At 39.3% G+C, this 26,586-nt stretch overlaps 2 protein-coding genes and 1 non-coding gene across 7 annotated transcripts; all 3 read right to left on the bottom strand.

The window, feature by feature from the left end:
• Positions 1-1,222: 1,222 nt before the first annotated feature.
• On the bottom strand, positions 1,223-12,745 carry tmf1 (TATA element modulatory factor 1). The gene is made up of 17 exons (XM_042502673.1): positions 12,152-12,745; positions 10,686-12,061; positions 10,032-10,135; positions 9,264-9,390; positions 8,996-9,101; positions 8,280-8,422; positions 7,431-7,597; positions 6,893-7,049; positions 5,801-5,893; positions 5,523-5,679; positions 5,197-5,389; positions 3,627-3,696; positions 3,454-3,546; positions 3,207-3,329; positions 2,939-3,097; positions 1,648-1,773; positions 1,223-1,564 (listed from the first exon to the last, which is right to left on the bottom strand). The coding sequence occupies exons 1-17, from the start codon at positions 12,285-12,287 to the stop codon at positions 1,424-1,426; spliced, it is 3,471 nt and encodes a 1,156-aa protein (XP_042358607.1). The 5' UTR covers positions 12,288-12,745; the 3' UTR covers positions 1,223-1,423.
• On the bottom strand, positions 4,021-4,093 carry trnar-acg. The gene has a single exon. It is a non-coding gene; the product is annotated as a tRNA-Arg (tRNA).
• Positions 12,746-13,596: 851 nt separating the features above from the next.
• On the bottom strand, positions 13,597-20,138 carry uba3 (ubiquitin-like modifier activating enzyme 3). 5 transcript variants are annotated; one of them, XM_042495398.1, is made up of 18 exons: positions 20,119-20,138; positions 19,957-19,995; positions 18,212-18,332; positions 18,029-18,109; positions 17,853-17,935; positions 17,660-17,740; positions 17,405-17,448; positions 16,525-16,589; positions 16,211-16,366; positions 16,012-16,114; positions 15,748-15,861; positions 15,263-15,316; positions 15,044-15,080; positions 14,853-14,934; positions 14,654-14,754; positions 14,464-14,527; positions 14,253-14,307; positions 13,597-14,132 (listed from the first exon to the last, which is right to left on the bottom strand). In XM_042495398.1, the coding sequence occupies exons 1-18, from the start codon at positions 20,136-20,138 to the stop codon at positions 14,044-14,046; spliced, it is 1,389 nt and encodes a 462-aa protein (XP_042351332.1). In that variant the 3' UTR covers positions 13,597-14,043. The 5 variants fall into 5 exon arrangements, with proteins under 5 accessions (XP_042351332.1, XP_042351355.1, XP_042351341.1 ...); XM_042495421.1 differs by having other exon boundaries at positions 19,520-19,995; positions 20,119-20,133; XM_042495407.1 differs by lacking the exon at positions 19,957-19,995.
• Positions 20,139-26,586: the final 6,448 nt, after the last annotated feature.

The following is a 26,586-nucleotide window of genomic DNA, read 5'->3' on the forward strand; positions in this document are numbered from 1 at the left end:
TTTTTTCAGGTCATTTCATTGTTTTATTTTGTTGTTGTTCTACTTCATTTTTTGTGTTTTGTTTTGTTTGTGCTAATATTCAGGGGTTTTTTTTTTTTTTTTTAGACAAAGGTTTGGGCTCAGAAATTAAAAATAAGGTAATAATAGCAGCACCCACTGACAAAAAGTTTTACAACCCCTTGCTCAACATCTGTATCTAAATGTGACTGATAATTTTTTTTTTTTTAAAACCCCCATCCTTCTTCTGTTGATCCACATCTTTCTTACGTACCTTTTTTTCCAAGTCTGTTCTCTCTTTCCCTTTACTGTTTTTTTAGATTTGTTTTCTTTTTGGAACCCTGCTTTCCCTTTTTTGGGAAAACACAACAGTGCATGTTGGTGCTCCAGCAACATAAGCAGTCACTCAAAGACATGTCCTAATGCACAGCTGGACAAAACCATTTTGTACCTTTAAAGGGTGAGAGCAGCCTCAGAAAGATGTCACTATTTTTATTTTTACTAAGTTCAGTGTTCAACAGAGTTGTTCAGCCAACTTTGAAGTAGTTATGGCACTAATTACTTAAAAGTCTATCTCCAACACACAGCAATTCACAACCAAATAACTTTGATAAACAGCACAACAGGTAAGAAGAAAAATATGTATTTATGATGTTGGAGTGAACTGATTAGTCTTGTGTAAAAATATAGATTGGACAGTTGTTCAGAACATTAAGATTTATTGGACTTTTGTGCAGCATTGAGATAATGTAGTATTTTGAACATACTGACTTCTAAAGTGGGAATCCACACAATTCAAATTAAGAATAACAGTACTGTTCACCACCCAAATAAATGTTTATTCATTTACATATTTATAAGCTTTAAAATCCAATCTTCAGGATTTTCAGTCACAGACTACTCTCGGGTCTACACCACATTTTGTGATTTGCAAGGAGTTAATAACAATACTTACACTTCTCTGTACAATATCTTTATATATTTCTTTAACCATTCTGATTATGCATTAAAAAATAAAGAAGGATGAATTTGTATAGTGCAAAAAACCTTCACCATCTCCTACAGTTCTAAACTGTCAATACAATACTATATTAAAACTTTAATCATGAGAAACTGTGTGTAAAGCAAAATTTGTGCTAAGTCCCAAAGATTTCAAATGGTAAACTGATTCACAAACTCTGGCTACCCTTCATACTGATTATGTATAACACACATCATATGTTATGCATAATCCCAGCATACCCTCTTAATTATAGTGTGATAATTAATTAATATAAAATAAAAGATAAAATCATTTTCTTTTGACAAAATGATTAAACTTAAACTCTCTGCACTATCTTTTTTGTGAATGTACGTGTGGTGGCTAAGATGGTCGACTGATTTGTTTGTGAGTGTCCCAGAGGTAACACAGTTCAGCAAAAACTGTTTATTTCTGGTTCTTCAGAAGTTCATCAATCTGGGTTTTGTACATGTTTTTCACATCTTCAAGGTCCAGTCTAAGTTCCTCTGCCTCTTCGGCCTTTTCTCCGTACATCTGCAGGATGGTGTTGTGCCTCTGCTCCAGATCCTGCAAAGCACAGCCACACTAATTAGAAGCACCTCTTTAAATGCAGCGTTAAAGTGTGTTCTTTTTGTTAATACAGCCCTTACCTTGAGTTGAACCTTCAACTTGGGGATTTCCTTCACCATCTCCTCCATCTCATCGTTTTGATTGGTGAGTCGAACCAGCTCTTCTGCCATCACAGAACGACTCCTCTCTAGACTGGAGATCTCAAGCTGCAACGACAGAAGGACAGAAAGAGGATGGTAAAAAAAAAAAAACACTACTTTTACAAAGCTGCCTTTGAGTGCAGACAGACATGGCTTATTTTTCTGTCAAAATGTTAGTTTTGCTGTTGATGTTGCCCCCCCCCCCCCCCCCCTTTCTATGTTCTTCAGCCTGATCTGACTGACTGATCTGTAAAGTTTAATGCTGGCACCACAGACATAAGGCCAGTAGACATAACGTGATTTAGTTCAAACAAGTCAACACTTTTGGTTTCACAAAGGACACAAACAGCAGTCTCCTAGTTAAAAGTCCTGTGCTTGGTTTACCCATTCAACCCCTTAACCATCTCCCTTTGCAGACTTTTTCAACCTTTATCGAGTGCTCGAGGGATTATGTTTTTTTTGGTAAGCCGATGCGGAATCTGTGTCACCCTGGGTCCCTTGTCAAAACACCTATGGGGTAATATCTTTGAATTTGGATTATTGCAGAAAATAAACTCTGTGGCAAACAAACATTTATGATAATTATATGTTTTGTTCCGTAAAACAATCCTCACATATGAACACCACTTTTACGATTTTTGAAGCCTAGATGCAGTTGCAAGAAATACAAAGCAAACATTAGGCCATAAACAAACCGCATGACAGGCTGTAAAGTTGTGTTCTGCATGATGACCTTCTGTAGTCTCATTTAGCCATTTGATAGCAATCGCCTTTTTTAAGACACATAAAAGCTTCATCGTTTATATCGTAAAACAAAATGTGAAAGTCTCTGAAGCTTGTGTTAAAATCACAGCCCTTATTTCAAGCATCTAACCAAAAATCCATTAAAGAACCCACTGACTTTGAGGTTACAGAGACTGTTACAATGCTAACTCGTGTCCAGGTTTTAGGACTCATTACTGAGAACTCTATACTACTTATTGCGTAACGTTGTCCAAAGAATTTGTGTATCCACCACAAAAAAAGATCCTAATTAACTTTTTTGATGGCAGTGGTTATGCCACATAATATAAACACATTATGTGTAACCACCCTGTAATGCGGTGTTAAGAGGTTGTGTTCATTTCACATTATTTTTTTTTTTAATCGTAAGAAAATTGATTTAGCAGAACCATCAAACTAATGAATCATTATTTAAGTAGCTTTATGTGGGTTTGTTCTGAATTGCTACCTGCAGTTGTGCCATCTCTCCTTCTCTGAGTTTAAGCTGAGACTGGAGGTTCTCTAAGATGCTGGAGCCTCCAGACAGCCTGGCGGCCTCGTACAGGTTGTTGCCGCTCATCGACATGGACATGGTCATGTTACCCAGAGAGTGGTCTAAACAGTCATCCTGTGGTAGAATAAAGCAAAGCACAGGGTCAGTGAAACTACACAATTCCAAAATTTGCACAAACATATCTTAATTTCTAGATTTTTATAACACTTTTCAGAGTATGCACCTGAGAAAGAATAGAGGTGTGTAGACCACCATTATCTGCACCGCTGATAGAGCTGGAGCGGGACAGGGAGGGTGTGGAGGACGCAGGGGGCTCTCCGACAGAATGGGTCGTGGCCTTCCGCTCCTGATCAGGAAAAATTTCCCATCAATTAAAGAACAGAAAATAAAAACATCACGACAGTTTAAAGTGAGAAATTCTGATGAGATGAAACAGACTAAAGATTGTTAAACTCTAATTTCTCCTAAACCTTTTCCTTGAGTGCCTCTTGTGCCAAGTAGCATTTCTTCTTCTCTTGCTCCACCCTCATCTTCTCCATCTCTAGTTGATTGGTGAGCAGCAGCTGGTGGAAAAAGCAAAAAGATGCACATGAGGAGGTTGTTTTGTGGAGAACAATGAAAGTAGGAATGGGTATTATGGTACCTTTTCTTTCTTGGCCTCTTCCAGCATGCGGATGTGTTCTCCCCGCAGATTTTCCAAATCAACATGTTCCCTATATGAGAAAAAAAAGCAACAAGTCACTACAAAAACAATCAACAGTATGAAAGACTGAAAAACTGTGAAATGTACTTCTGACACTTATAATTAAATGAAATCAGCCCAATGGTGTAAAATGTGATGACAATCCTCTATAATCATTTCTCCAGAAGAAGCTACATGTTTCCTTACATCTTAAAAAGTCATATTTCCAGACTTTGTGACAGTCAGTTGTTGGTCAGAGGCTGTAGAGGCATTTTACTGCAGTGTCGAGTTACATTTTCTTCCTCAGTGTCTCAAAATGCCTGCAAGGCACACTATGCGTGAGCTAAAAATGAACCGAGCCAGCCAGGAGTCGAACCTAGAATCTTCTGATCCGTAGTCAGACGCGTTATCCATTGCGCCACTGGCCCGTGTGTCACTCTCTTAGTACTCACAAAAGATAACCCTGCAGCACAAAGGCCACATGCTCACACATGAGTGCTTCTGTTAAGGGGGGGGGGGGGCCCCCCCGGCCCCCCCCCCACCCCCCCACTCTGACTCACAAATAAACTTTCCAGGAAGCATTAGCATTACAAAAGGAGATAGGAGAGGAGATATAGTGGTGACATTTTCATTGCACTTCCACAAGTTTTTTAAACAAAAAAACTGAATTATTGACTCGCGGTTGTATGCCGCCAGGAAACCAGTCAAGCTGCAGTTTCACTTACATGCATGTCTGTCAACACTCATATGTGGCCATATCAAATAGTTCAATTCAAATAATTGATGTTGCTGCAAAGAAGCTACAAATTCTATAACATGGGTGCTTCACACATCTTTAAACCAGCAGTGCAGAAGATTTATACAATCAGCAGTTTCAAGATTAATGTATGATGTTGAGTAATGGCCAGAAAAATGTTTTTGCAGAACATTATAACACAGTGATGTCACAGTGAAGTTGACCTTTGGAAAATGTCAGCACTTCTTCCTTTCATCCTATAAGATACTTGTGTGCAATGTTGTCATAATTAATGCTCATATACCACTGAAATTTTATTGTTCTTTACGACATCCATTGCACATCTGTCTGTCCTGGAGGAAGGATCGAATTACTATAAAGGCATTCTACAAGTGCAAGTCTATTTACCACCCAAATAAGGCTGAGGAGGCTTGATAATGATAAAACTGCAAAAAGATCAAAACTCTGCCATTTTGAGCCAGCTGTAGAGCACTTATTAATGGTTAACTCCTTTCTTCTGTTTGCAACACTCTTTCTTGATGGTATCAGTTAGGATATCATTTCATGATAATTCCTAAAATATTTGAAAGCCATGCAATTAATTTAAATTAAACCATCTAACTTAACCATACATAAGCTCATCTATCCAATCCATCACATATTCCAAAAACACAAAGAAGTTCATTGAGACTTATATAAGTAGATAAAACAATTTGTGACAAATAACTGGTTCATGGCTGAATGTATCTTATCACTCAAGCTTTTATGCCTGAGTTTTAATTTGTAATTTCTTACCTGCTCCTCTCATCTTCAAGTTTCTCTCTCTTGTTCTTCTCAGCATCCAACTGTGCCAGGAGTCGAGCCTTCTCCTGGCGAAACAGGGAATTCTGGGACTCCAGGGAGGCCAGCTGGGACTTGATGGACATAAGGTCTTCTGTTGCTGATCGCTCTTTTTCCACAGCAACAGCCAGCTGTGCCTGGGCATCCGCTGTTAAAAACAAAAGGGAGAGATAAATATGATAAATATGTAAATATGTATGTAATTTTTTACTTACTTAGTACAATACTGCATTTCATCTATTCATCTATTTTACACATATAATTAAACTTCTGCCTCTTACCTAGCCTATCAGAGATGTTCTTCTCCAGTTTTTCCCAGGATGCCGTCTGTCCGCCCAGTGAGGCCTGTAAATTCTCAATCTGTCGCAGTAGGGGACGTGTTGCTGAGGTAACACTGTGACTGAGTTCCTGGTTCCTGGTCTCTGCCTCCTGAAGCCTCTGTGGAAGATGAAAAGAAAAAAAATTGCATTAAATAAATCCTGTCCCTGTCAAAATTATGGCTATTTTCATCTCCTTTCAACGGTATCCAGGTCAACCTCTAACCAGTATAACATGTTACCTGCTGCAGCTCACTGATCTCTTCCCTCAAATAGTCTTCTTTCCTTCCTTGCTGTTGCTCAGCCCTCTGTAGAGCCAGTCTCAGGTCAGCAACCTGCACACAACATCAAAGAGAGAGATAGTAGACAGACTTATATTTGTGCATCACTTTTGTAGTCGTTCAAACACTCGAAGCTCTTTTATACTATTGTCATATTCACCCATACGAACAAATTCACATACTGGTGGCCAAGACTACCGCACAAGGTGTCCCCACCTCAGTCTTTCAGCATTCAATCACAGTCACATACTGATGCAACAGCCACTGGGAGGAATGTTGCGTTCAGTATCTTGCCCAAGGACACTTCGACATGTCGACTGGAGGAGCCGGGGATCGAACTTCCAACCTCCTGGTTATTGGACGACCCCTGCTACCTCCTAACCCATAGCTGCCCAAAAAAAGAACTGATAACGGATGTCCTGTTAAACTTGGCAGCATATAAAATGAATGTCTAATGTCAAAAATTCAGCAAAGTTGTATATAAAAGATCAGAAACGGCTCTGACTTACTTATACAAGAAATTACGAAACAAGTATGCACAAAAAAACACAACAGTCACTGCTATATTGACATTGGTAACTGACTTTTTCTAACTGGATTATGTAGCATCTCCAAAATAAACATTACTTAACATGCAGTAAGCATTCACTACATTGCACAGCTCTGGTAGTATTCCATGGATCATTATTTTGTGAATAAAAGTAGGTGCAGGTGAACAAAATCTGGGTATTGAAAAAAAAATCACCCACTATGAGCTAGGTGTGCCTGTTTGAGTAATCATAACACATAACTGTTTGGGCGTGGGCAGCAGTAACTCATGCATGGGAAAACCATGGGAAAACAAAATTACTTGCAAATTATAGCTGCACCAATGACTCATGTTTGAGGACTGAAGTGTAATGAGAAGCCTACTGTCATTTACACTTTATATTAACGCATGTACGGTGGGTTGGGTTGCTCATGCAGCAGCAACATACAGTAGCAGGTCTGATGAGCCGTCAACACTTTACATGCTTAACAAATAAATGTGTCAATGGTATGCGCTTGTGTTACCTGATTGGCTAGAGCCTCCTGTTGCATCCTGGCCTCCTCCTGGGCCTTCTCAAGAGCCAGGCTCAGCTGCTCCTTGGCCTGCGTTTCTCTGCTAAGTGCTGCCTCTTCAGCCTCACTGGCTCTGCTAACGTGCGCCTTGTGAAGTTCTGCCAGCTCCCTGACATCAGAGGAATAGAAGTTAGACCGTCAACATCTTGACCCTATTACAGTGCACTCACAATTTGTAATAACTTTCTGACATTTTAGGGTTGTTTGGTTCTGTACTTGAGCACACTAGATCTGAAAAAAACATAACAATGGGGTGTTTAGTATTTAAGAATATGTTAATTTTGTATGATTACATTCTGTCCCCTTAAAACCAGGGACTATGTGTAAAACGTTTACAATTCCCACATTATTCACACAGTGTGAATGTAAATACACACAAATTAAGGGTGGAGTCTGTACTCTAACCTCAAGTTAACTGCATCATTTCAAAATTTACAGTGAAAGTTCCTGTCGTTGGCATTCAGTCGCAGCAGGGTGTGTTCGTGTTTACTTGTAAGAGTTGTCCAGAGCAGCCTGGAGGCTCCTGTTCTTCTCCTGCAGCTCCTCAGAGTCTGTCTGCAGCCTGCTCAGGTCCTTCTCCTGCCGCTCCACCACAGCGTTCAGCTTCTTGATGTTCTCCCTGTGCTGTTTCTCCACCTCCTCCTTCCCATCTAGAACCTAAAGACATGAAACATGGACAGATTTGTAGCCATGGTTACACTACATATAGTTTTGTAAGCTACTAATAGCTAAAACTATGTAGTTAAGAAAAATAACTGAGGAATAAATGTTAAGTCTTTGGAATAACCAATCGTGGTTATGATGGAAGACAAAGAAACAGCTGTAATGAATTGAGGTAAACCAAAAAAAATGATCTCAAAGCCATTTCACTGCACCTCCTAACAATGCCAACCCGTGCCAGTTCAACCTCATTTTCTCTTTTCTAATCAAAGTAAATGAACTTTGGAACTCAAATGTAGTTGACTGAAACTTAAGTTTTGTTTGACTATGTTAACTGAATTTAACTTAAATTTGCCTGTAAAAAAACATGCAGTTAACCAAAGAGATAACCCATCAAACCACTATTAACAAAGTCTCCATGAGACATAATTTATCATAGTAAACAAATAATTAAATTTAAACATGCACAACAACCAACACAAAAACTAGGTTGAAAAACATAAAATTACATTTAGATACAGTTCTTTTAACTCTAATCTATCTAATTGATAGCAACTGGCAGAGAAAATGGCAACAACTATCCAGACTACCAAAGCTCAGATGCAGTCATTAAACACTGGCAAAGTAAAACTTCTTCCATTGATAAATGGACGTTTTTAACTATGTAATAAATTCTGACCTGCTGCAGCTGCCTGAGCTCCTCTTCCTGCTCCTTGATTTTCCTCTGCTGCTTGGTGATCCTGGAGTCGCTCTCCTTCTCCTTCACACGCAGTTTCTTAATGATGTTGCTGTGCTGCAGCTGCTGCTTGGACAACTTTTCACCTAAAAGTGATAGAAATAAACACACTCAGCGGACATAGATTAAGTTAAACACCAATACGCATGATTCAGTATGTCCACGCAATATTTCAGTGACAGGGTATAAAGTCAGCAGCTATTCTTATAGCCACCCACAGTCTACTCCTTTAAGACTGCTGGATGCATGATTTCCTCCATGATCAATGGGATGTGCTGTTTAAAAAAAAAAAAAAGGCCAGCTTGCATTTCTATATTTTTATATTTTTATAAAATTTCATACAATTTGAAAATCTTCAGACTTTGTTAATAGATTTGTTGGTACAGCTTACCTTTGGACATATATCCTGGCGGCTAATGACCTGTCTCATATTCATATTTCTTGGGGCAGTGACGAAGCATCAAGACTGCTCTTTAATCATCGCCTCACGTGCTACTTGAGCAACCTTTTGTGAAGGTGGATATTGTTGTATTATGCCAGACCTGTTCTACAGCTGGCTTTGTGTTAAACATGTTCTTCAACGTGCAGCCTGTTCACAATGAAATTGTGTGGTTTGATGGAGGCAAAGAATCATAGTGTGCTACATAATATAGTCTTACCTTCTTCTAGCAGGCCTCTGATCTGCTCCTCCTTCTCCTTGATGATCTCCATTGTATCACTAGAGTTAAGTCTTGTGGAAAGCTCCTCCCGCAAGCCCTTTATTTCCTGATGCATAAGGATTAGATCTTAGATTTTAACATCAAACTTGATAGATTTAGGGTAACTGTAAAATGAAAATAGTAGCAGGTCCTTTGTAGCTCTTGGAGAACTATCTCAACTAACTACTGGTGAGCAAAGTAGAGCCTTGGATCACTAATATGTGATTACCTTCTTGGCTATGTCTCTTTCTTTGCAGGCCAGCTGAGCCTTCCTTTCTGCATCTGCTATGCGTTGGGTGAATTCATCCTTTAGGGACTGAACAGTGGAGCTCTCCTCCTTCAGGCTTATGACTTCACTAGAGGATGAAGACACTCATCAGTGAAAGAGCTCATTGTCAAAGTTCATACAGCCCCAAAACAAGCACAGCTTTTAAAAATATGCACAAGTAGATTATTTTAAGCATTTAAAAAATAGTGACTTAATGAAAACATCACCACAACGGTTAAGCAGTATTTCTACAGTGTACACATGGTGTAAACACAATAATAACTTAGATAATTACATGAAGGTATATAAATAAGAAAAAATTTTAAAATAATTATCTTAATGATATAATATGCAGGATTGGCGGCAACATTTTCTGAACACACTCACCAGTGAAAGTGAAAGTAAAAACCCACCCTAAATTCAATCTGTTTTGACATGTGTGCCTCGCTATTTTTCTGCTGTGTTTCTTGGATGCCTGTTACCTAAAAAATACACCGCCACACTCTTCTTGTGGGTCATAACTGATGATTGAGATTACTTGTGTATGAGCATATACAATGTGTTTAAGAGAAATCCTGCATAGTTCAAAAACAACATAATATAGTGGTACTATGTTGCCTTGTCTGACCTGGATATCAGCGCAAACAATAATACCTTGGTCAAAACTGCTTTCTTATCAACATTTTGTACAGTGCCTTTGTGCACCAGGTGTGTTTGCCGTATACTCACTCTTTGAGATTGTCACACTGCTCCTCCAGCCTGGCCTTGTCTTTGCTGACTGCCAGCAGCTGAGACTCTCTCTTCTCAAGGCGACCTGACAGCTCATCAATAGCCTACAACATGTGCAAAACATTCTCTATGTAAACAACAGCAGTTGCACAGAAAAAAGCCTAAAATTATAAAACTGATGTATACATGTAACACTGGTGCTCAGTGAGCTTCATGGCAAAGTTAGGATTAAAGCTGTTAGACTGTAAAAATACAAAATGTAAAAAAAAGCTATTCCCTTTTTGCAAAACACTGAGCTGGTTTTAATGCATCTGTTGTTACTTTTTATATGGTGCTTTGTAATCGCTACAGAGGTATATGTTAGAGAAGATTCTCAGACAATACAAAGGTATAGTTACCTTTATATACAATATACATGTTACTTTTCAGACAGGAAATACTTTTCACAGTACTGTATATGCAACTAGTCCTCATATATGCCTCATATTTGTTTATCGAAGTGTTTTGGCGAAGCTGAACAACAAAGTGTGTATTCTACTTGATCCACGCAGCAATATGGACTTTTGCAAACATGCATAAATATACTATAATTTGCACATAAAACATATATTTTCATTGCCAACAGCAACATAGGGGTAAAATAACAATTGCTACCTTCTGAAGCTCCAAAATCTGAACAGTTGAGACACTTTTCATCTCTTCAGTGATTGGTAGAGTGATCCGTTCTTCAACTTTGGAGACAGAATCAGACAGTGTGACGTTAACCTCAGATTCCTGTTCTGTCAAGTCTTCTGGCTGCTCACTATTAACAGGTGTTGCACTCCGTCCACTCTCCTCCATCTCATCCAGGGACTGCTCCCTCATTGTGTCAGTAAAGCCCTCTTCTTCCTCCTCCTCCTCCTCCTCCTCCTCCTCTCGTGCTTTCTCCCCTACTTCATCTTCCTGCTTCTGACATACAGCTGATGACACTGCTAAAGCAGGTCCTGCAGTGACAGATGCTAGTGTCCGACTGCCGGGGATCTCATCATCTGAGTTAACCTCACTGACGCTCCGGCTGTCCAGTGACTGCACACTGAAGGAATCAATGCGCTCAAAGGCATCCGAGGAGGAGCCGCAGCTCTCTGTGAGTTTAGAATAGTCTTCCAGACGGGGGAAATCCCCACAGGTGGAGGCAGTGAGAAGCTGGAAGGAGCCCTGCATCAGGTGAAGGCCAGCCTTGCCCTCCCCTGTTTCTTGTCTGGAGCTGGCTGAGCTCTCACTCAACACAGACTCGTGGTCAAGCACTTCGATGTCACTGGTGGTGGAGGTTCCTGAGGAGAAAGCGCTGACTGGAGGAGAGGGGGTGTCGTTTTGACGGTCCTCCGTCTTTGAGTCTTTATGCTCTATGAGTGTTTCCTTAGAGGACGGGGATGGCGAAGGATCAGAGGGCGTAGTGCTCTTAGGTTCGGAGGTGACAGCGGCAGGTTCAGATGAGTCTGTGGTATCAGCCTGGTCAACTGATGGAGTCTGTGACTGCTCTGTTTTTGAGTCTACAGAATCTGTAGAGGTGACATCTGAACTTAAAATGCCGGTTTTGTTGTCAGGAAGATCGCTGGCAGAGGATGCAGGAGAGACTGGCTGCAGGAGGATAGTGTCTGCATAAGGTGCTGCTGGTGAGGACTCGAGCTCAACTGACTGGCTCTCAGAAACCGTCTGGCTCTCATGACTCTCATCAGCAGGTGCTGACTTTTGGGTCTCCACTTCTTTTTGTGCCACAGCCTCTTTGCTTTTCTTTTTCTTCTCCTGGGGCCGAATTTGAGACTTAGTGGGAGGTACTGACACTACATGGGTTTTGGTAACACCTTGTACATCTCCGGGTGGCAAAAAGGCACTGAAAAAGTTTTCGGATTCATCCACAACTGTGCGGGTGACAGGAGTAGTAATGGCCTCAGAGGAAGGAGGAGGAGTGGTGGTCTTTTCTTCAGGTGGTGCCTCCCACTGTGTCATCCCCCATCCCCCACTCAGTGACAGCTTCCCAGGTATTGTAACATCTGAAAAAGAGAAATTGCACCAGCTGTTGTAGCCACCCAAATTTGCATATGAAAACATTAGCTTTCACCATCTTATGTTACACTACTTACCGTCATAGGGCATAACAACCGTGTCACCCCATTGGTCCTCTTCTTTGATGTCCAAAACTCGGTCGATTGACTTCTGAGCTGTTGTCAAAGCTTGTTTAGCGAAACTGGATAAATGAGATGCGTTGAACCAACTCATTTTGACTGTCGGGCTAGCTAGTTAGCTATCAGCAAGTTCAGAAATAGCTACACGGATCTTAAAGGGAATTTGGCGTTGCCACACAAAGCACAGTCACTTGAACTGTCTCTGCATTTCTCAACAACAACCTCGTGCGAACAGTATTTCGCAGTTTCAAGCTCTGTTCCGTCCAGGAGAGCTTTGTTGACAGCTAGATACGACTTAGCTCGTTAGCACAGCTGTAACGTTACAGGAACAGCATCAAACCCAGATACAGTACAGCTCGCAAACCGGCCAGTTGGCAGTCAAAACTGCATCATTTCCCATCTAGAAATACAAGTGTCTCTACAGTTGTGTCTACAACTCTGCCATAACTATCAAAGCAAAAGCATTCCCATGCTTAATCCAAGCTTTTTTCGACCCATTTGCTCCGCCGTCATCGTTTGTTTTGGTCGCTCTCAACTTGTAGCCGCACTAGCATTAGCCTGCTCGCTACTTCCTTTCCACGTAGCATCATGACGGCATGATCCGGTCTGACTGGAGGAAGTAAAAAAAAAAATAAATAAATAAAATCAAAAATAAAAATAAATTAATTAATAAGCCCAGGGAGTCATATTTTTATTTTATTTTAATATAACCGATAACAATTTACATTTCAAGGTTATCAGACGTTGAAAATTAATGTATTTCTTGCAGGACTGAACAAGACAGTATTATTAATTTGTTTTATAGTTGCCCATGTTGTTACCTTTTGGAAATAAATTGTCGAATAAAACGTGTAATTTTTTATTGAAGATCTAAAAAAAAATACCACTTATTTCGAATGTGATTATAACGATTAAGTACTATTGTTAACTTTTTCTTAATAGGAATATTTCATAAAGCTTAATTTTTAATTTGAAGTGAGCCCTGTCCTAAAAGCTGTTTTTGAATTAATTTAAATGTTGAGTGTCCTAAATTTCTAATAAGATATCCATGAGAGTAGCTAAGTTACTCAGAGATGTTTGCATGATGAAGTCTGTCACCGAAATGCTTTTTTTCTCCTTTTTTATTCATTATTTCATTATTAAACAGGTATGATTGATCAAATACCAGTATATAACTTCCCAATTATGACACTAGTTTTTTTTTTTTTACATAACTGCAATAAAGACATATCAATAACTCAATATATTTGTTTGAGCCTTTGCTTTTTTTCAATATTACCCTGAAAATTAAATGTGCAGTCTATAAAGATCCATGGAAACAAAAACAGCCTCTAAAGCAATGCGTTGAGTGAATATTGTTTCGCTCCCACAAATAAATATTGGCACATAAAGGAGACAGAAACTTCATAAGAAAAACATTTTTATTCCAGTTCACACATCATTATCAGTGTCCACTTCAGTGGCTACTGCAACAAAAAAAAACTGTTGGAATAAATAAATATTCAAAACCAGAACATGTACAGAATAAAATTTTCAAAAGTAACCAATTCTTGTCTCTTTATTTGCGCATAGCATGCTTTAGGTTGTAGTGCAGGTAACACCTTATTGCAGAAATTCTCAACATTTGCAGAAAATGCATCATCAAAACATAAACTATGATTTTGGCTTTTCAGTGCAAAACATTAACTTAAGTACGTTAAAAACCATGAAATAACTACACTCATTTACACTGGCTGAACACATGGTAAACTGTTCAAGTTTTTAGGCCATTTTAAATATTCTGCATCAAGTCGTAGCTGGCCAAGAAACGAGAATGACATCAACTGGATGTGGGAGTGCTTGAGATGAACCTATGAGGTAAAGCAGAGTCTAAACAACATGGTCTGGGGTGTGGTGGCATCAGCTACAGCCAACTCTTGACCGTCATTCAGCCCAAGCTCTGGAAAAAACGTGTTAATAACATAAGTGAGTCAGCATTTTCATTTCAGAGTGTGCTCATCTGACCAACTTAGAGTGTAGGCCGTTTCAAGGAAATATTTTAATAAATAAAACACCTCACCTTTCAGGGTTTTGGACAGATTTGGCCGTGTCCTTTGTTCAATTGAAGCGACAGACTGTACAAAAAAAATTTATAAATTTAAGAAGAAAAAAAGAAAACTGAGTCAGCCAAAAACAAAACTTGCATGACAGCCTAATGTCATCAGGACACACTTCAGACTCATATGAACTGAAAACACACAGCAGTGTGATGTGAAACAGAGGTTAATTACCTGTAAATATAATGTTTTGTTCTTTCCTTCCACAGTTGCAGTTATAGCAGGTGATTTCATTTGTCTGGAAAAATATATTATACTTAAATGCTGAAGGTATTGTGTAATGTACTGCTTAAAATCTGACAAAAGGCAAATATAATCACAGGAAGTATTTCATAACAAGTTGTAATAATGCAGCTAAACCTACAGAGAGGCACTCTCAGTCAGGTAGTCCAACATCTCCTGGAGTTTGGAAGATGGAGAAAAGTGCAAGTCCAGAGGTATCTGGCTGCAGGCTGAACAGTTTTCCTGCATCAGAAGAAAACGGAAACATGTCTTTTACAAAACGGAAACTTCATCAGTGTAAAAAAAAACACGAGCAGGCAAAATTAAAGTCAGGGACAAACCTTCCGTTCGGCTTCAAAGGTGTACGTGTACAGGCCGTCAACATCATTGAAGACCATGTAGTTATTGAGAGGTATATAGGCACTGCAGATGTAAAAGGTAATAACATGACAAACAGTGAAAGAATGGCATGCCTTGTTTAGAAAGTTTCCAATTTGTGCATATGGCTGCTGAGCAGAGTCTGAAAACTCACCTTGATGCTATTTTGAAGACCTCTGTTGCGCAAGCAGCTGGGAAAAAAAAGCAGAAAATAACAGTTATGTCCGGGTAGGCAGCTCTGTTTACAGAAAGTCAGTATACAGGGCACTGTTTGGAAATGATTAACTCTTATATGGTAGGACATAAAATCTTTCATAAAGGCCCACAGCGCTCTACTACCACACTTTCACATTTATTCAGTCTAACTACTTACCAGCTATGACAGCGTTTGTAGATGCTACAGCAGGAATTATCCTCTTTACAACACCTACAACATTTAAATAGAATATAAATAAAAATGTCAAGTTAAATTTATGTCTGTAGCACATTTAAAAGAACATGGGCTGACCACAATGCTTTAAAAACATAGGCAGATAAAAATAGTTCAGAGAGAGAGAGTTTGGTCCCGTTGCCCCTGAGCTTCTGCTGAGCCCAAGGGACGACCAGAAGTAAAAGCATTGTATAGACGTGCTGATCAGAGTGAACCTCAGTAAAATATGTTTGTTGCAATGTTTTATCTTTTTGTTGCAGAAAAAGAAATAGCGTTATAGAAACACAGACAAGTGTACCAAACTTCCAAAATCACCGAGTCAGCAAAAGCTTGCAGTATTATGTGTACTTTGGCTCGTCTCTCTGCGGAGCTGCAGGAAAAGTAGCAGTGTTCCGGTGGTGACGGATAGATGTGCTATGTGTGCTCACCCTGGGTTAGTCTGTATGTGACTCCTGTTATGTTGAAATCTGCTGCCCTCTCCAGAGATCTCTGGTACACCCACTGGATGTGCTCTGGGTCATCCCCATCCAGGACCACACCATCTAATCCACACACAAAACAAGAACTTTAATTAACTTGTATGCAAAAGTCTTGTTATTCAAGGGGTGGGTTTGTTGAGCCACTTAATCGTCACCATAAACATTTAAAAAAGGACATTTTTGCAGATATAATAATTGCAGTGTGATTCATACCTCCAAAGGGTGTCTCTTTGGGCCACAACAAGATCCGGACATACTCAACGCAATGTTCTGGCAAACGAGGCATGGAGGCTATTGTACACATGGGGAAGTTGATCTACAGAGACAGGTGAATTTAAGCAACAACAAACGGACCAGGAACTGACTGTAAAGTGACTGTAACAATTGTTTCATTTTAAAAAATGCTACTTACCTGAGGAGGGTATAGCTCAAGGGTGCAATCAATGCAGGCGGTCATGCCAGGGAGAATGACTCTGGCATTGCCTTTAAAGCCTTCGGTCCCACCATCAATAAGAGGAATGATGGAACTTGGGTCTAAGACACCGTCCTCATACACCAGCAATGACAGCTGCACGGGGAGATGGAGGGATTGCTTGTGATTAACATGTTTCTTTTAGCACATCTTTCGCATGGTAAAGGTGCACATAGGAGACTAAGAAAAAAATGGCCAAAGTATCGACGCAAAGGTACTGTGACAACAAACTGCACTTAAGAGGAATAACTTACCAGCATACCGTTCATCCACCTCCTGGCAACTATAGAGTCCAGTCCACAAACAATTATATGGAATTCTAGATGACAAGAGAAATATGACTTAATTAAAATCGAATGCCTGATAATGACATAGTCAAAGCAGTAGGGGTGTAACAAAATCTCATGATGCAAAAACATTATGCACTGTATGCATTATAGGGATAAGAATCTTAAGGCACCTCATGAATTAATTCAATTCAGATTCAGAGGGCTATGATGGGATTATAAAACAGCTATCAGTGTATCTTGGTTTTCATTAATGCTTTTTTTCTCACTGGGTGATTAATTGCTAATTTAAAAACATAGTGTATCTGTGATGATCCATGATTAAAATAAACAGATACATTTACTTCCATTATCTTGTATTAATACAACAATAGTGGAACGTAAACAGGATGCACATGATTATGTTTGTTGCGTTTCACAATCATATTGGTTCAGCTTTAAGGAACGTACAGCATGGTCTTGCAAAATTGTTAAAGGTGATCAAAATTTCGAGAATGTGGTTTTAAATTTCTGATTATAGACTTTGACTGCATTGAGACATAATCTTTGAAAAGAGAATTGCAGTGCATCTAAGAAAAGATTTTTTTGTACACCCCAAATGCACTACAGTGCTGGAAAATGAAAAACAGCATCATTTAAATCTTATCAGTGGCTATGCAAGACTTACAGAGTGGGAATGGAGTGTAAAGTGTTAAGTAAAAGGAACCAGTGTTCTCTAAAATAGTCAGTGTCTTTTGGTCTCTAGAAATGTATTTTTAGTGAAAAGCACCATGAGAGCACTGCATCACACACTGACTGAAACCAAATATTAGTAAAGTTGGGACTTAATAGCCCTAATGATACTTACGTCTGTAGAATGTTTCATCTAAATCTTGAATTTTCTTAAAATGTCTGCACAAAGCGTTAAAGAGAAATCTATGTTTGGACAGAATGTTCACTCGCGTTCAGTTATGAAAGTTAAATTGTGATTTTTGACCTAGGATTAGCTGCTTGCAACATTTTTCACATTTTAACCACGTGGACTGTGGCTTGGGATTTTTAAGCAACTGCATTTATATAAGGTATCTAAGACCTTGCAGTTGTTTTTTAATTAAAAGGATACGGGACTACACAGCATCCAGGTATACGACTGTTGATGAAATCAGCTGCGACGTCTGCCTTCGGCCGACCTACATCTTTTGGCCTGGTCATAGTCACAAACACATTAAAAGAACATATTTAATAGCTTCAAACATTGAATTAATGATAATAATGGGTCAGAAATTCACATGGAAGTTCTTTTTCATGATACTGACCTAAAGAGGAACTGTCGATTCAGATTTGATACATCAATGGTGTCCATGTCGACAACATGAATGTTGCGAAAGCCTGATAAAGCCTGAACAACAACATGAAAAATCAAACAACAAAGCAAACATAATACCTTGAAAATGTTCAATAATAATAATATCAATAATAATGATGATCATACCAGGTCTTTAAGCAGCTCACATCCCAGACCACCAGCACCAATGACCAGGATTTTGCAGGTTTCCAACATAAACTGCAATGACTGCAGTGAAGATAAAGTCATTACATATCAGAGCAACAGAAGATGGCACAGGATATATGACAAATAAAAATAATTCATTATTCTGCTCCCTGTAATTGTTACCTCTGTGCTGGGTTCAAAGTCGGGATGTGTGAAGGGCCCAGACCTTTCCAGAAACTTTTTGATATGGCTCCACCGACCCTCCCACTCACAGTTGCATCCACTGCCTCCATCAACCACCATCCTGTAGACAGCAATATGTCAATTTAGGGTGTATCATCAGCAACATTTAATGGTAGGTGGCATGCATAACATGGTATGTATGATATTAAACAGAAACTTCTAAGTCTGCTGAGATCATGCAAAAAAAACAATCAAGACCTTAAAGGGATAGATTGGGTTTTCTGAAGTGGGGTTGTATGGCGTACTTATCCATAGTCATAGTGTTGCGAACAGAAGATGACATTCGGTATGCCACCAGTTTGAAGAGGCAGGCTAGAGTCTGACACAGAGGCTAAGCATTGTACTGCTGTGGAAGAGGTTAGCAATTAAATGTATTTTAGACACCTAAAAATCAGGCAGCCTGTTTTGGTGGGAAAGCTGCTCATGGCTTCAGTTCCCCATCTATTCTCTCTTATACACTTATTAAATATTATTTATTTATTTTGTCTTTTCAGCTTTGTTTCCCTGTTTAAAAAAACATTAGAAAAGTAATCAAATGTGATAAGTTACAGTACTGTGCAAAAGTCTTAGGCAATCATAGATTTGTGGTTTTAGCAAAGTTGTATATATATATATATATATATATATATATATATATACACATAATGAATACAGAGAACATGTACGATGCAATAAAAAATTAAAACACCAAAAAAGTCAGATCAAAATGGCTTTTTCACACTGAAGCCTAAATATTGGCTTTTTTTGACACACAGAATCAAACAATCATAACATAAGGTAGCTCAAACAATCAATATTGACCTTAGACATGTCTTGAATGAGGTCACACTAAACGTAACTTTAGCCTGTTGAAGCCAGCTGTATACACATTTCCCGTGTGCTCTGGTTGTATTTTAGTAAAGATACTACTAAGAAACACATATATACGATCACTATAATTTTGCTAAAATAACAAAGTTTAAGATGGCCTAAGACCTTTGCACAGTATTGTACATTATTTTGATGAAGTAATTGAAAAAGCTACATAATGTATTACATATTTAATGTGGTAGCTAGTGACCTGTAACCAATTACACTCAAAAGTAACCTTTTCCAACACTGTGCCGATAATACACCGTCTATGGTTAGGAACAACATACAAACCCTCTTCAGAAAAATTTGAACTACACCTTTAACTCAATACTGTAATAGACTGTCACATCATTCACTGCAAATCATGCAATAATGGGAGACGTGCAGCGGACTAACCGGACTACTTTATCAACATTCACTTGTGTTTTGATGTCCGCCCTGTATCAGCACCTGCTCTCTCATGTTGTTTAACCACTCAATATTTCTGAAAGGTGGGCGTTTCTGATCCGCTGGTATTTTAAGGGTTATCTAGCCTGTCCTGCCTGGACAGCTCCCTGGCAGCTAGGCCAGGTGAATAGCTAGCACGTCAACACTGAGAAGGTACAGTAAAGATCTCTAACTCTATATAGAAGTGCAAGATACCATGACTTTTTTTTTTTTTTTTACTGTAGCTCCTCACGAACAACTACTCGATATATTTGCCCGTAGCCTGGCTGTCAGTGAGCTCTCTTTACAGCCGCTGTTACACTTAGCGTCTCCGGCTAGCTAACGTTAACCTTCCTCCTGTCTGGTAACCTCAAACCTTCCGCCAGATCTACCAATTCATCACTAACTTCTCAGTCAGCTCCACTACTCTCCTTCTTTTCTTCTCCCTAAAAAGAGAGAATAAAAGAAGGTTCATTCATGCTGCGCTTTCGTAGGTTATTGAGATTTGAAAGCATCTTTCGGGCAGTTAATGACTGTGTTTCTTGCTTGTTTCTTCGGCAGCTACTTACGGCTCATCCGTGTCCGCCATGTTTGGCTACTTATGTGCCTTCATGTGCCGCAGTCAATAGTAGGAAAAAAGAAATTCTCTCACGCAGTAATATCAGAGTAGCTACTAAGACAACGCTAGAACTAGAGGCTTATTTGATTTGAGACCAAGGAGAGATATTAAGTCGTACAGCTATACCCCAAAGAGGACGAAGGGCATTGCTAGCTTTGTATTTGCTTTATAGTTTCAGTTAGTTTCACTATTTCCGATAGACGTAAAGGCAGCATTGTCAACAGTCCACTACAAAGATGTCAAATACACCTTAGCTCCGACAGGTGGCGGCATTTACCCTTTATTTTCTATGGCTCAGATGTACGGCACATCCAAGTACTATACTAAAATACAAATGAGAGGTACTTTTACTTTACTTGAGTTTTTTTATCTCACCACTTTCTACTACACGTAACAGGGAAATACTGTACTTTTTATTCCACTACAACTAGGTAGGGCCTGTTCTTAATTTATCAGAGGAGAGGGGAAGCTGGGGTATAGTTGTTTTTTTTCCTATCCAAACCTACGAGTATTTTTCCTTGCGCCCACCTTGCGCATGACCCTCCCTTCACCATAAATTAGTTGTTAGATTGGTTGTTACCCTTTGATATTTGAAACTTAAAAGTTGAAGATCGAAACACTAGAGTTGAAAAAAACAACAACTTTTTTTCCCACCATTGGCATGCTGGTTAGTTTGCACAGTTAATTTTTGTCCAAATTTGAATCGAGATTTTGACAAAATATCACTGTTGTAAACTCAGATTTAGTCATGTTTTGGAGGGCTTTTTCTGATTAAAGTGTAGAACATAATGTGTTTAATGACTGTTGGAAATGTGAAAATCCAACAATAAATTATATCAAACTGTATTTCTGTCACAAATGTCGAAAGTTAGAGTGTATTTCGCACAGTTGCCCACAGCTTGGCCCTTTTCATGCAAGATAAGTTTATAGTAATGTAGGAAATTGGAGCACTTGGTTTAATGCTGGCAAAGCAAGTTAAAAAATTGACTCTACAAGTAATTACTTGATAATTGTTCTGCTCTGTATGGTTCAACCTTATAACTTTTGCAATTATCTATAAAACCAGTTAACAGTCAAGGAGGGACGGGATGAGAGAAATAACCCATTTGAGTTAAAAAAAAAAAAAAAAAAAACCTGTTTCAAGAGCAAGAATTAATTAATCACATTGTCCTGGATGCAAACAGTAACTAGATTGATTAAATCAATCTTTAAAATGATTTACAGCATTACTCCTTGTGCAATTATTGTGTCCTTTACTTGCAACAAATATCTGACCAAAACAACTGCGTAAAACAGAGTAAAATGACCCATTTATTGCATTGCGTTGCTTTCATAGCTGCATGAGGCACTTTACATGAATAAGACATTAAATTAAGATGTTGTTATTAAGTTTAACAACTTCATTTGATTTACTGTGTCCACATTGTGGTAATGAATCTTGGTGTTTAATCTCTCATTATAGAATGATTAATAAACCTTGGCTGGGCTTCTTTGTATTTTAGGAGCCATGCCTGTAGGCACGTGAACATAATTAATTCAACTGTCTGCAAACCCACTGATTTCACGGGAAATGCATTGAATACCTTTTGCAGAGGTCACCAAAGATCTTTCTAATATATACTCTGATATAGGTTGTGTGTGTGTGTGTGTGTGTGTGTGTGTGTGTGTGTGTGTGTGTGTGTGTGCATGTGTGTGCACGTGTGTGTGTGTGTGAGAGAGAGAGAGAGAGAGAGATTGCACAGCAGGATGTAGAGATGTTTCTCCCTGAGTTTCGGTCATTCGAATGGTTTGATGGAGCATCAAGATTTTTTTTTTTTTTTGATTTTTAATGAGATGTTCCGAATGACAGCCTCCGAAAACTGATAACTAAAAATAACTGCTGCGGCCATGTCCTTCATAGCTGACTGCCTGCCATCTCAGCCCTCCTCTCTCTGCCTCTCTCTATTTGTTCTGTCTGTCTTGTCCTCTTTCATGTAACCTCGGCTATGCTCTCATGTAAAATAGGAGGGAAATGCAACGCAATTTCATCAAAAAGGGTGGAAGCCCAGAAGACACCTAAAAATAATTACCAATGAGGACAATTATTGAAGGAGTATGACTCGTGGGCACTTCAGTTGGTATGGTGGTGCCGCAGATCTTCAGGTCAAGGCGATGTCTCCTTTATTGGATTTGACTCCAGCATTATTTTGAAGGTCTTTAAAGCATCAAGTGTTGTTAAATGCAGACTGGATTTAAAATAGGGCAGCAAAGGACTAGAAGTCAAAACATCTTCCAGCCCTGACACATTTTTATAGATTCCATTGAAATGCCATCTGTCATTCCCCCACCTGAAGCAGGGACACTCTGAATGTCACTATGGAGCCTTTGAGGTGACCCGGCTCCCTGCCATCCATCACAGCAAACTACAGTTAGCGCGTCCATGCAGAGATTGAAGAGTCCACAGTTGAATAGACCATTACTTGAAATATTTGATCATGGCAGGCTATCAGTAATGTGACACCTCACTGGGAAGAAGAACCTCAGAGGAGCTGCTGATGTCTTGTGTCTTTCCTCATCTCCAGTTTTTCAGAAAACAGAAAAGAAAATCCCGTTTTTCCTTTGCGCATTTCCTTTACATGCATTGACATGGGAATCAGGGTTTGTCAGCTTTATGGCCCCATATATCTCCATATCCATTTGCCATTTGATGGCTTTCTGTCAGGACGTCCAAAGTGGTGTTGATTGTGCTAATGATAACGTGTCACAGCAATGGGTCCCATGTTAGGCACAGAGCGGGGCTGCCAGCCAGAGGACAAGGAGAAGCTACACGCCGATTTTGCGCTGTAGTAAGTGATTGATGACTCTCTATGTTGTAGTGCTTTGATTAGGATGCCAGTGATTTATCGCCACTGCTCACAATGCAATTAGTTTCCATATACACTCAACAAAACCGTGTTGTCTTGCTATATGATCCCAATATGTGTGAGTGTGTGTACAAACACTCATGCGTTATCTTCATATATTATTACATTATATAGTGATGGCGTGCATCTAAATGCTTCCAAACGCTATCTGAATAGATTCCCAAGAAAAAAAACAACCATTTCACTTCACTTTTTTGTATTAAAGCAGGAAATGTACGCAGGAAATGTGTTGCACGTGAGGCATTTATTAAATAATTTAATATGTGATGGATGTGTTTACCTTTAACTGAAATTGCCTGGAGTGTATTCAATTCACTATTGCCAAGAAGCTCTATAAATAGATCTGACTTGAAAATGCAACCATGCTGTGTTTGATGGTTCATGGCTGTGGGTTTTTGTTTGTCTTGGTGTCTTTTGTTTGACTGAAAAAAGCAAAATAGTAGTCACCACGAGGGCTAATGAAATGTGTTTATTCGAGGTAAAAAACAACTACTAATGGGAAAAACAGGCTTTATTAGGCGATTTCCATGAAAATAAAAATCTTTTAAATATTATTTTCCTTATTTCTACTTCTAATGCAGATCATGTGATTCAGATCCAGGCATCTATAACAAATTCCTGGTACCTGCTGCCAATGTCACCATTATAAAATGCCCCTGACTAAAGAGGCTGGAGCAGATCTGGCATGTGGTTGTTGCGACATCACCAAGGTGTTCAACAACACAATCCATCTTCCCGGTGTGAGGGGTGTGGCGTCATTGCTGGTTTGCACTTTGTTCTTCCTGTTTCTGATGGGCAGAGCCCCACAGACGATTTGTGCTCGGCACTTCCTGCCTACAGGGGTGGAGGACTTGCTATGACCTTGTTGCATATAGTTTATTTCCCCCACTGTTTGGTCCCTAAGAATTATTTCTTAGTCAGAGGGAAAGCTGAAGATTTGGATCAAAAAGTGTTGATAACATGGTTACTTTAAAGCGAAAGCCCCCCTATCCCCTCCCCCTGCACTGAGTGATGATGTAGCTTAGTTTAGTCAAGCTGTTAAATGCAGTCATTGTATTGATTAGTGAGGTTTATAGGTTCAAGTTTTAACCTAACCTTGTTAATGTATTTCATATTAATACATTTCCGTTGCTTACACTTACATTTTTGCTTACACATTCAGCTTTAAAGGCAATATACCTTTGATCATATATGTTCTCATTAAAGGTCTAGTGTGCAGGATTTAGGGACATCTATTGGGGGAAATGGTATATAACGATCATAGTTATGTTTCGTTAATTCATAATCACCCAAAAATAAGAATTACAGGGTTTTTTTTGTTACCTTAGAATGAGCTGTTTATATCAACATAAAGAGCAGGTCCTCTTCCATGAAGTCTGCCATGTTGTTTCTACAGTAGCCCAGAAAGGACAAATCAAACATGGGAATTAGGCAGTAACTACCTATTACTGTGAAGTCTTGACACCTACACAAATTGTTCTTGTAGCCACCACATTGCCAGTACTGTCAACATGGACCCATGTGTCTGTCTTTGTATTAGTGAACTGTTAATATCAACCATGACATATTCCTCCTATCAGATCTTTCTTCTTTGGGAGAGGCTCGCTCTCTGTGTCTTTCAAGGACAGCAGAGGAGTTACTTGCAGGAGAACCTTAAGACAGTGGAACGGAAATTTCCCTCCAGCTATTTCAACGGCGTTTATTCCTGCTTGCGCTTCCTATTTCCTGTCCTCCTCAGCATGCTTCCTGCTCTGCCATTCCTACTGTTCCTCCATCACTATTGTCCCCTTCTTGCTAAAAAGAGACTTTGTGCATTGTGAAGACAGTGAGCAGTCTATCAGCAGTCACCCAAGAATTTCCTCACAGGAGTGAAACACACCTAGGAATAAAGTGGCAACAGATAGTTCAAGGTTCAGATTTTTCATCCAAGGAGGACGCCAAACCAGACAATAGACGGTACATATCAAAGAGGAAGCTCCCATTTTTTTCTGAACATGTATTGTTAGTTGTGTTTTATCAGTTAACTAAAGCAGTGTGCACAGTGAAAGTAGAATGAGGAGTACACTTGGCGAGCAGCACTTTGTCAGCCTTAATCTCCTCAAATGCCACTAAGATATGACCTTAAAGCAAAAATGAATGGACCATAACCCAAGTGTCCGTTTTTCATTCCTGCCCTTGACAGAATCTGTAGCAGAGCTGGGAATGGGATTTTCTTTTTCCATCAAAACCTCAAACCTCCCATTGATCCAGTATATTTTGGTTTGACAGAGTGGAGTAATGACTCATTACTCATCTGGTCAACGAAGGAACATTGCTTTAAAACGTTTCTCTGACCTTTTCATTTTCAACACTTTGGCTTGATCTTAACCAAACCAAGTTGAGTCTGGCCTGTAATATTACATCCAACCCCTCTCTCATTTTATTTAAAGAATGTCAGCTTTAGCTGTCACACAGAATATTTGAGTCCCACAGGCAACACCAAGCAGGTTGGGGAGTAGTGTGTGGGACTTTGTGGCATTTCTGTTAGGACTACAGATTGCAACCAGCTAAAACTTCTCCCATTTCCAAGCGTGAACTCCCGGATGGACCAAGTAATTAGAACTGGTAAAAACACTGCATAAAGCAGTTTCACATCAAAAAAAAAAAAAAAAATCAGCTTTTTAGCATGTCATGGAGGGCTAGCTAACTGCGGTGGCCAACACAAAAACTCAAAATGCCTGTGAGCCTGTGTTTGGTTTGTCTGTTCTGGGTGACTGTAAAAACATGTTGGTGCAACATGGTGGACTCCATGGACAAGGACCCTCTTCACTGTAGATGTAAACGGCTCATTCTAAGACAACAAAAACGCGACAATTCTTATTTTCAGGTGATTATACACTTAAGAAAGCATACTTATTATATAATATTTCATTTCTGCCAATAAATTCCCACCCTCAGGTTTAACCCCCATGGGAGTTCCTCAGCACTGCATTTTATGTTCTCCTCTTTCCTCTGCAGAGCATGGGGCAGGGTGGAGCTTTAGGAAGTGGGGTATATCCTTCCTCTCCACTGAGAACATGACTGAGGAGAGAGGCTGGAGGCTTGGATGTCTGAGGCTCTGAAGCAGTGATAGGACGACAGATATCACCAGCAGACTCACATGTTTATATTCATATAAAAACAGTCACAGGAGATAAAGTATCCTGAAATTGTTCGCTATCCTCCTCAGGTAATAAACGGCAGTGCACCTGGCAGCCCTTACAGTTAAATTGCTTGTGAGATTTGCATTATAAAACTGACATCTGAAAGATGCTTTTCTCTCATAACAGCTTCATTGCAGCAATATGTATTAAAATGTGTTTTAGCCGTGTAATATTGTAGTTCTCTCCAGCTGGATCACTGAGATTCAGATGTTCGATCGACTGAAACAATAACTCATTTTTATATGCACTCATAATGCTATTCATGATAGACTATATCACATAATGAAAAGAGTAACATTTTTACTTGCTCTTCACTTTGATTTGTGGCCGACT

Source organism: Plectropomus leopardus, chromosome 2 (assembly GCF_008729295.1).
Source record: "Plectropomus leopardus isolate mb chromosome 2, YSFRI_Pleo_2.0, whole genome shotgun sequence".
NCBI classification, from domain to species: domain Eukaryota; kingdom Metazoa; phylum Chordata; class Actinopteri; order Perciformes; family Serranidae; genus Plectropomus; species Plectropomus leopardus.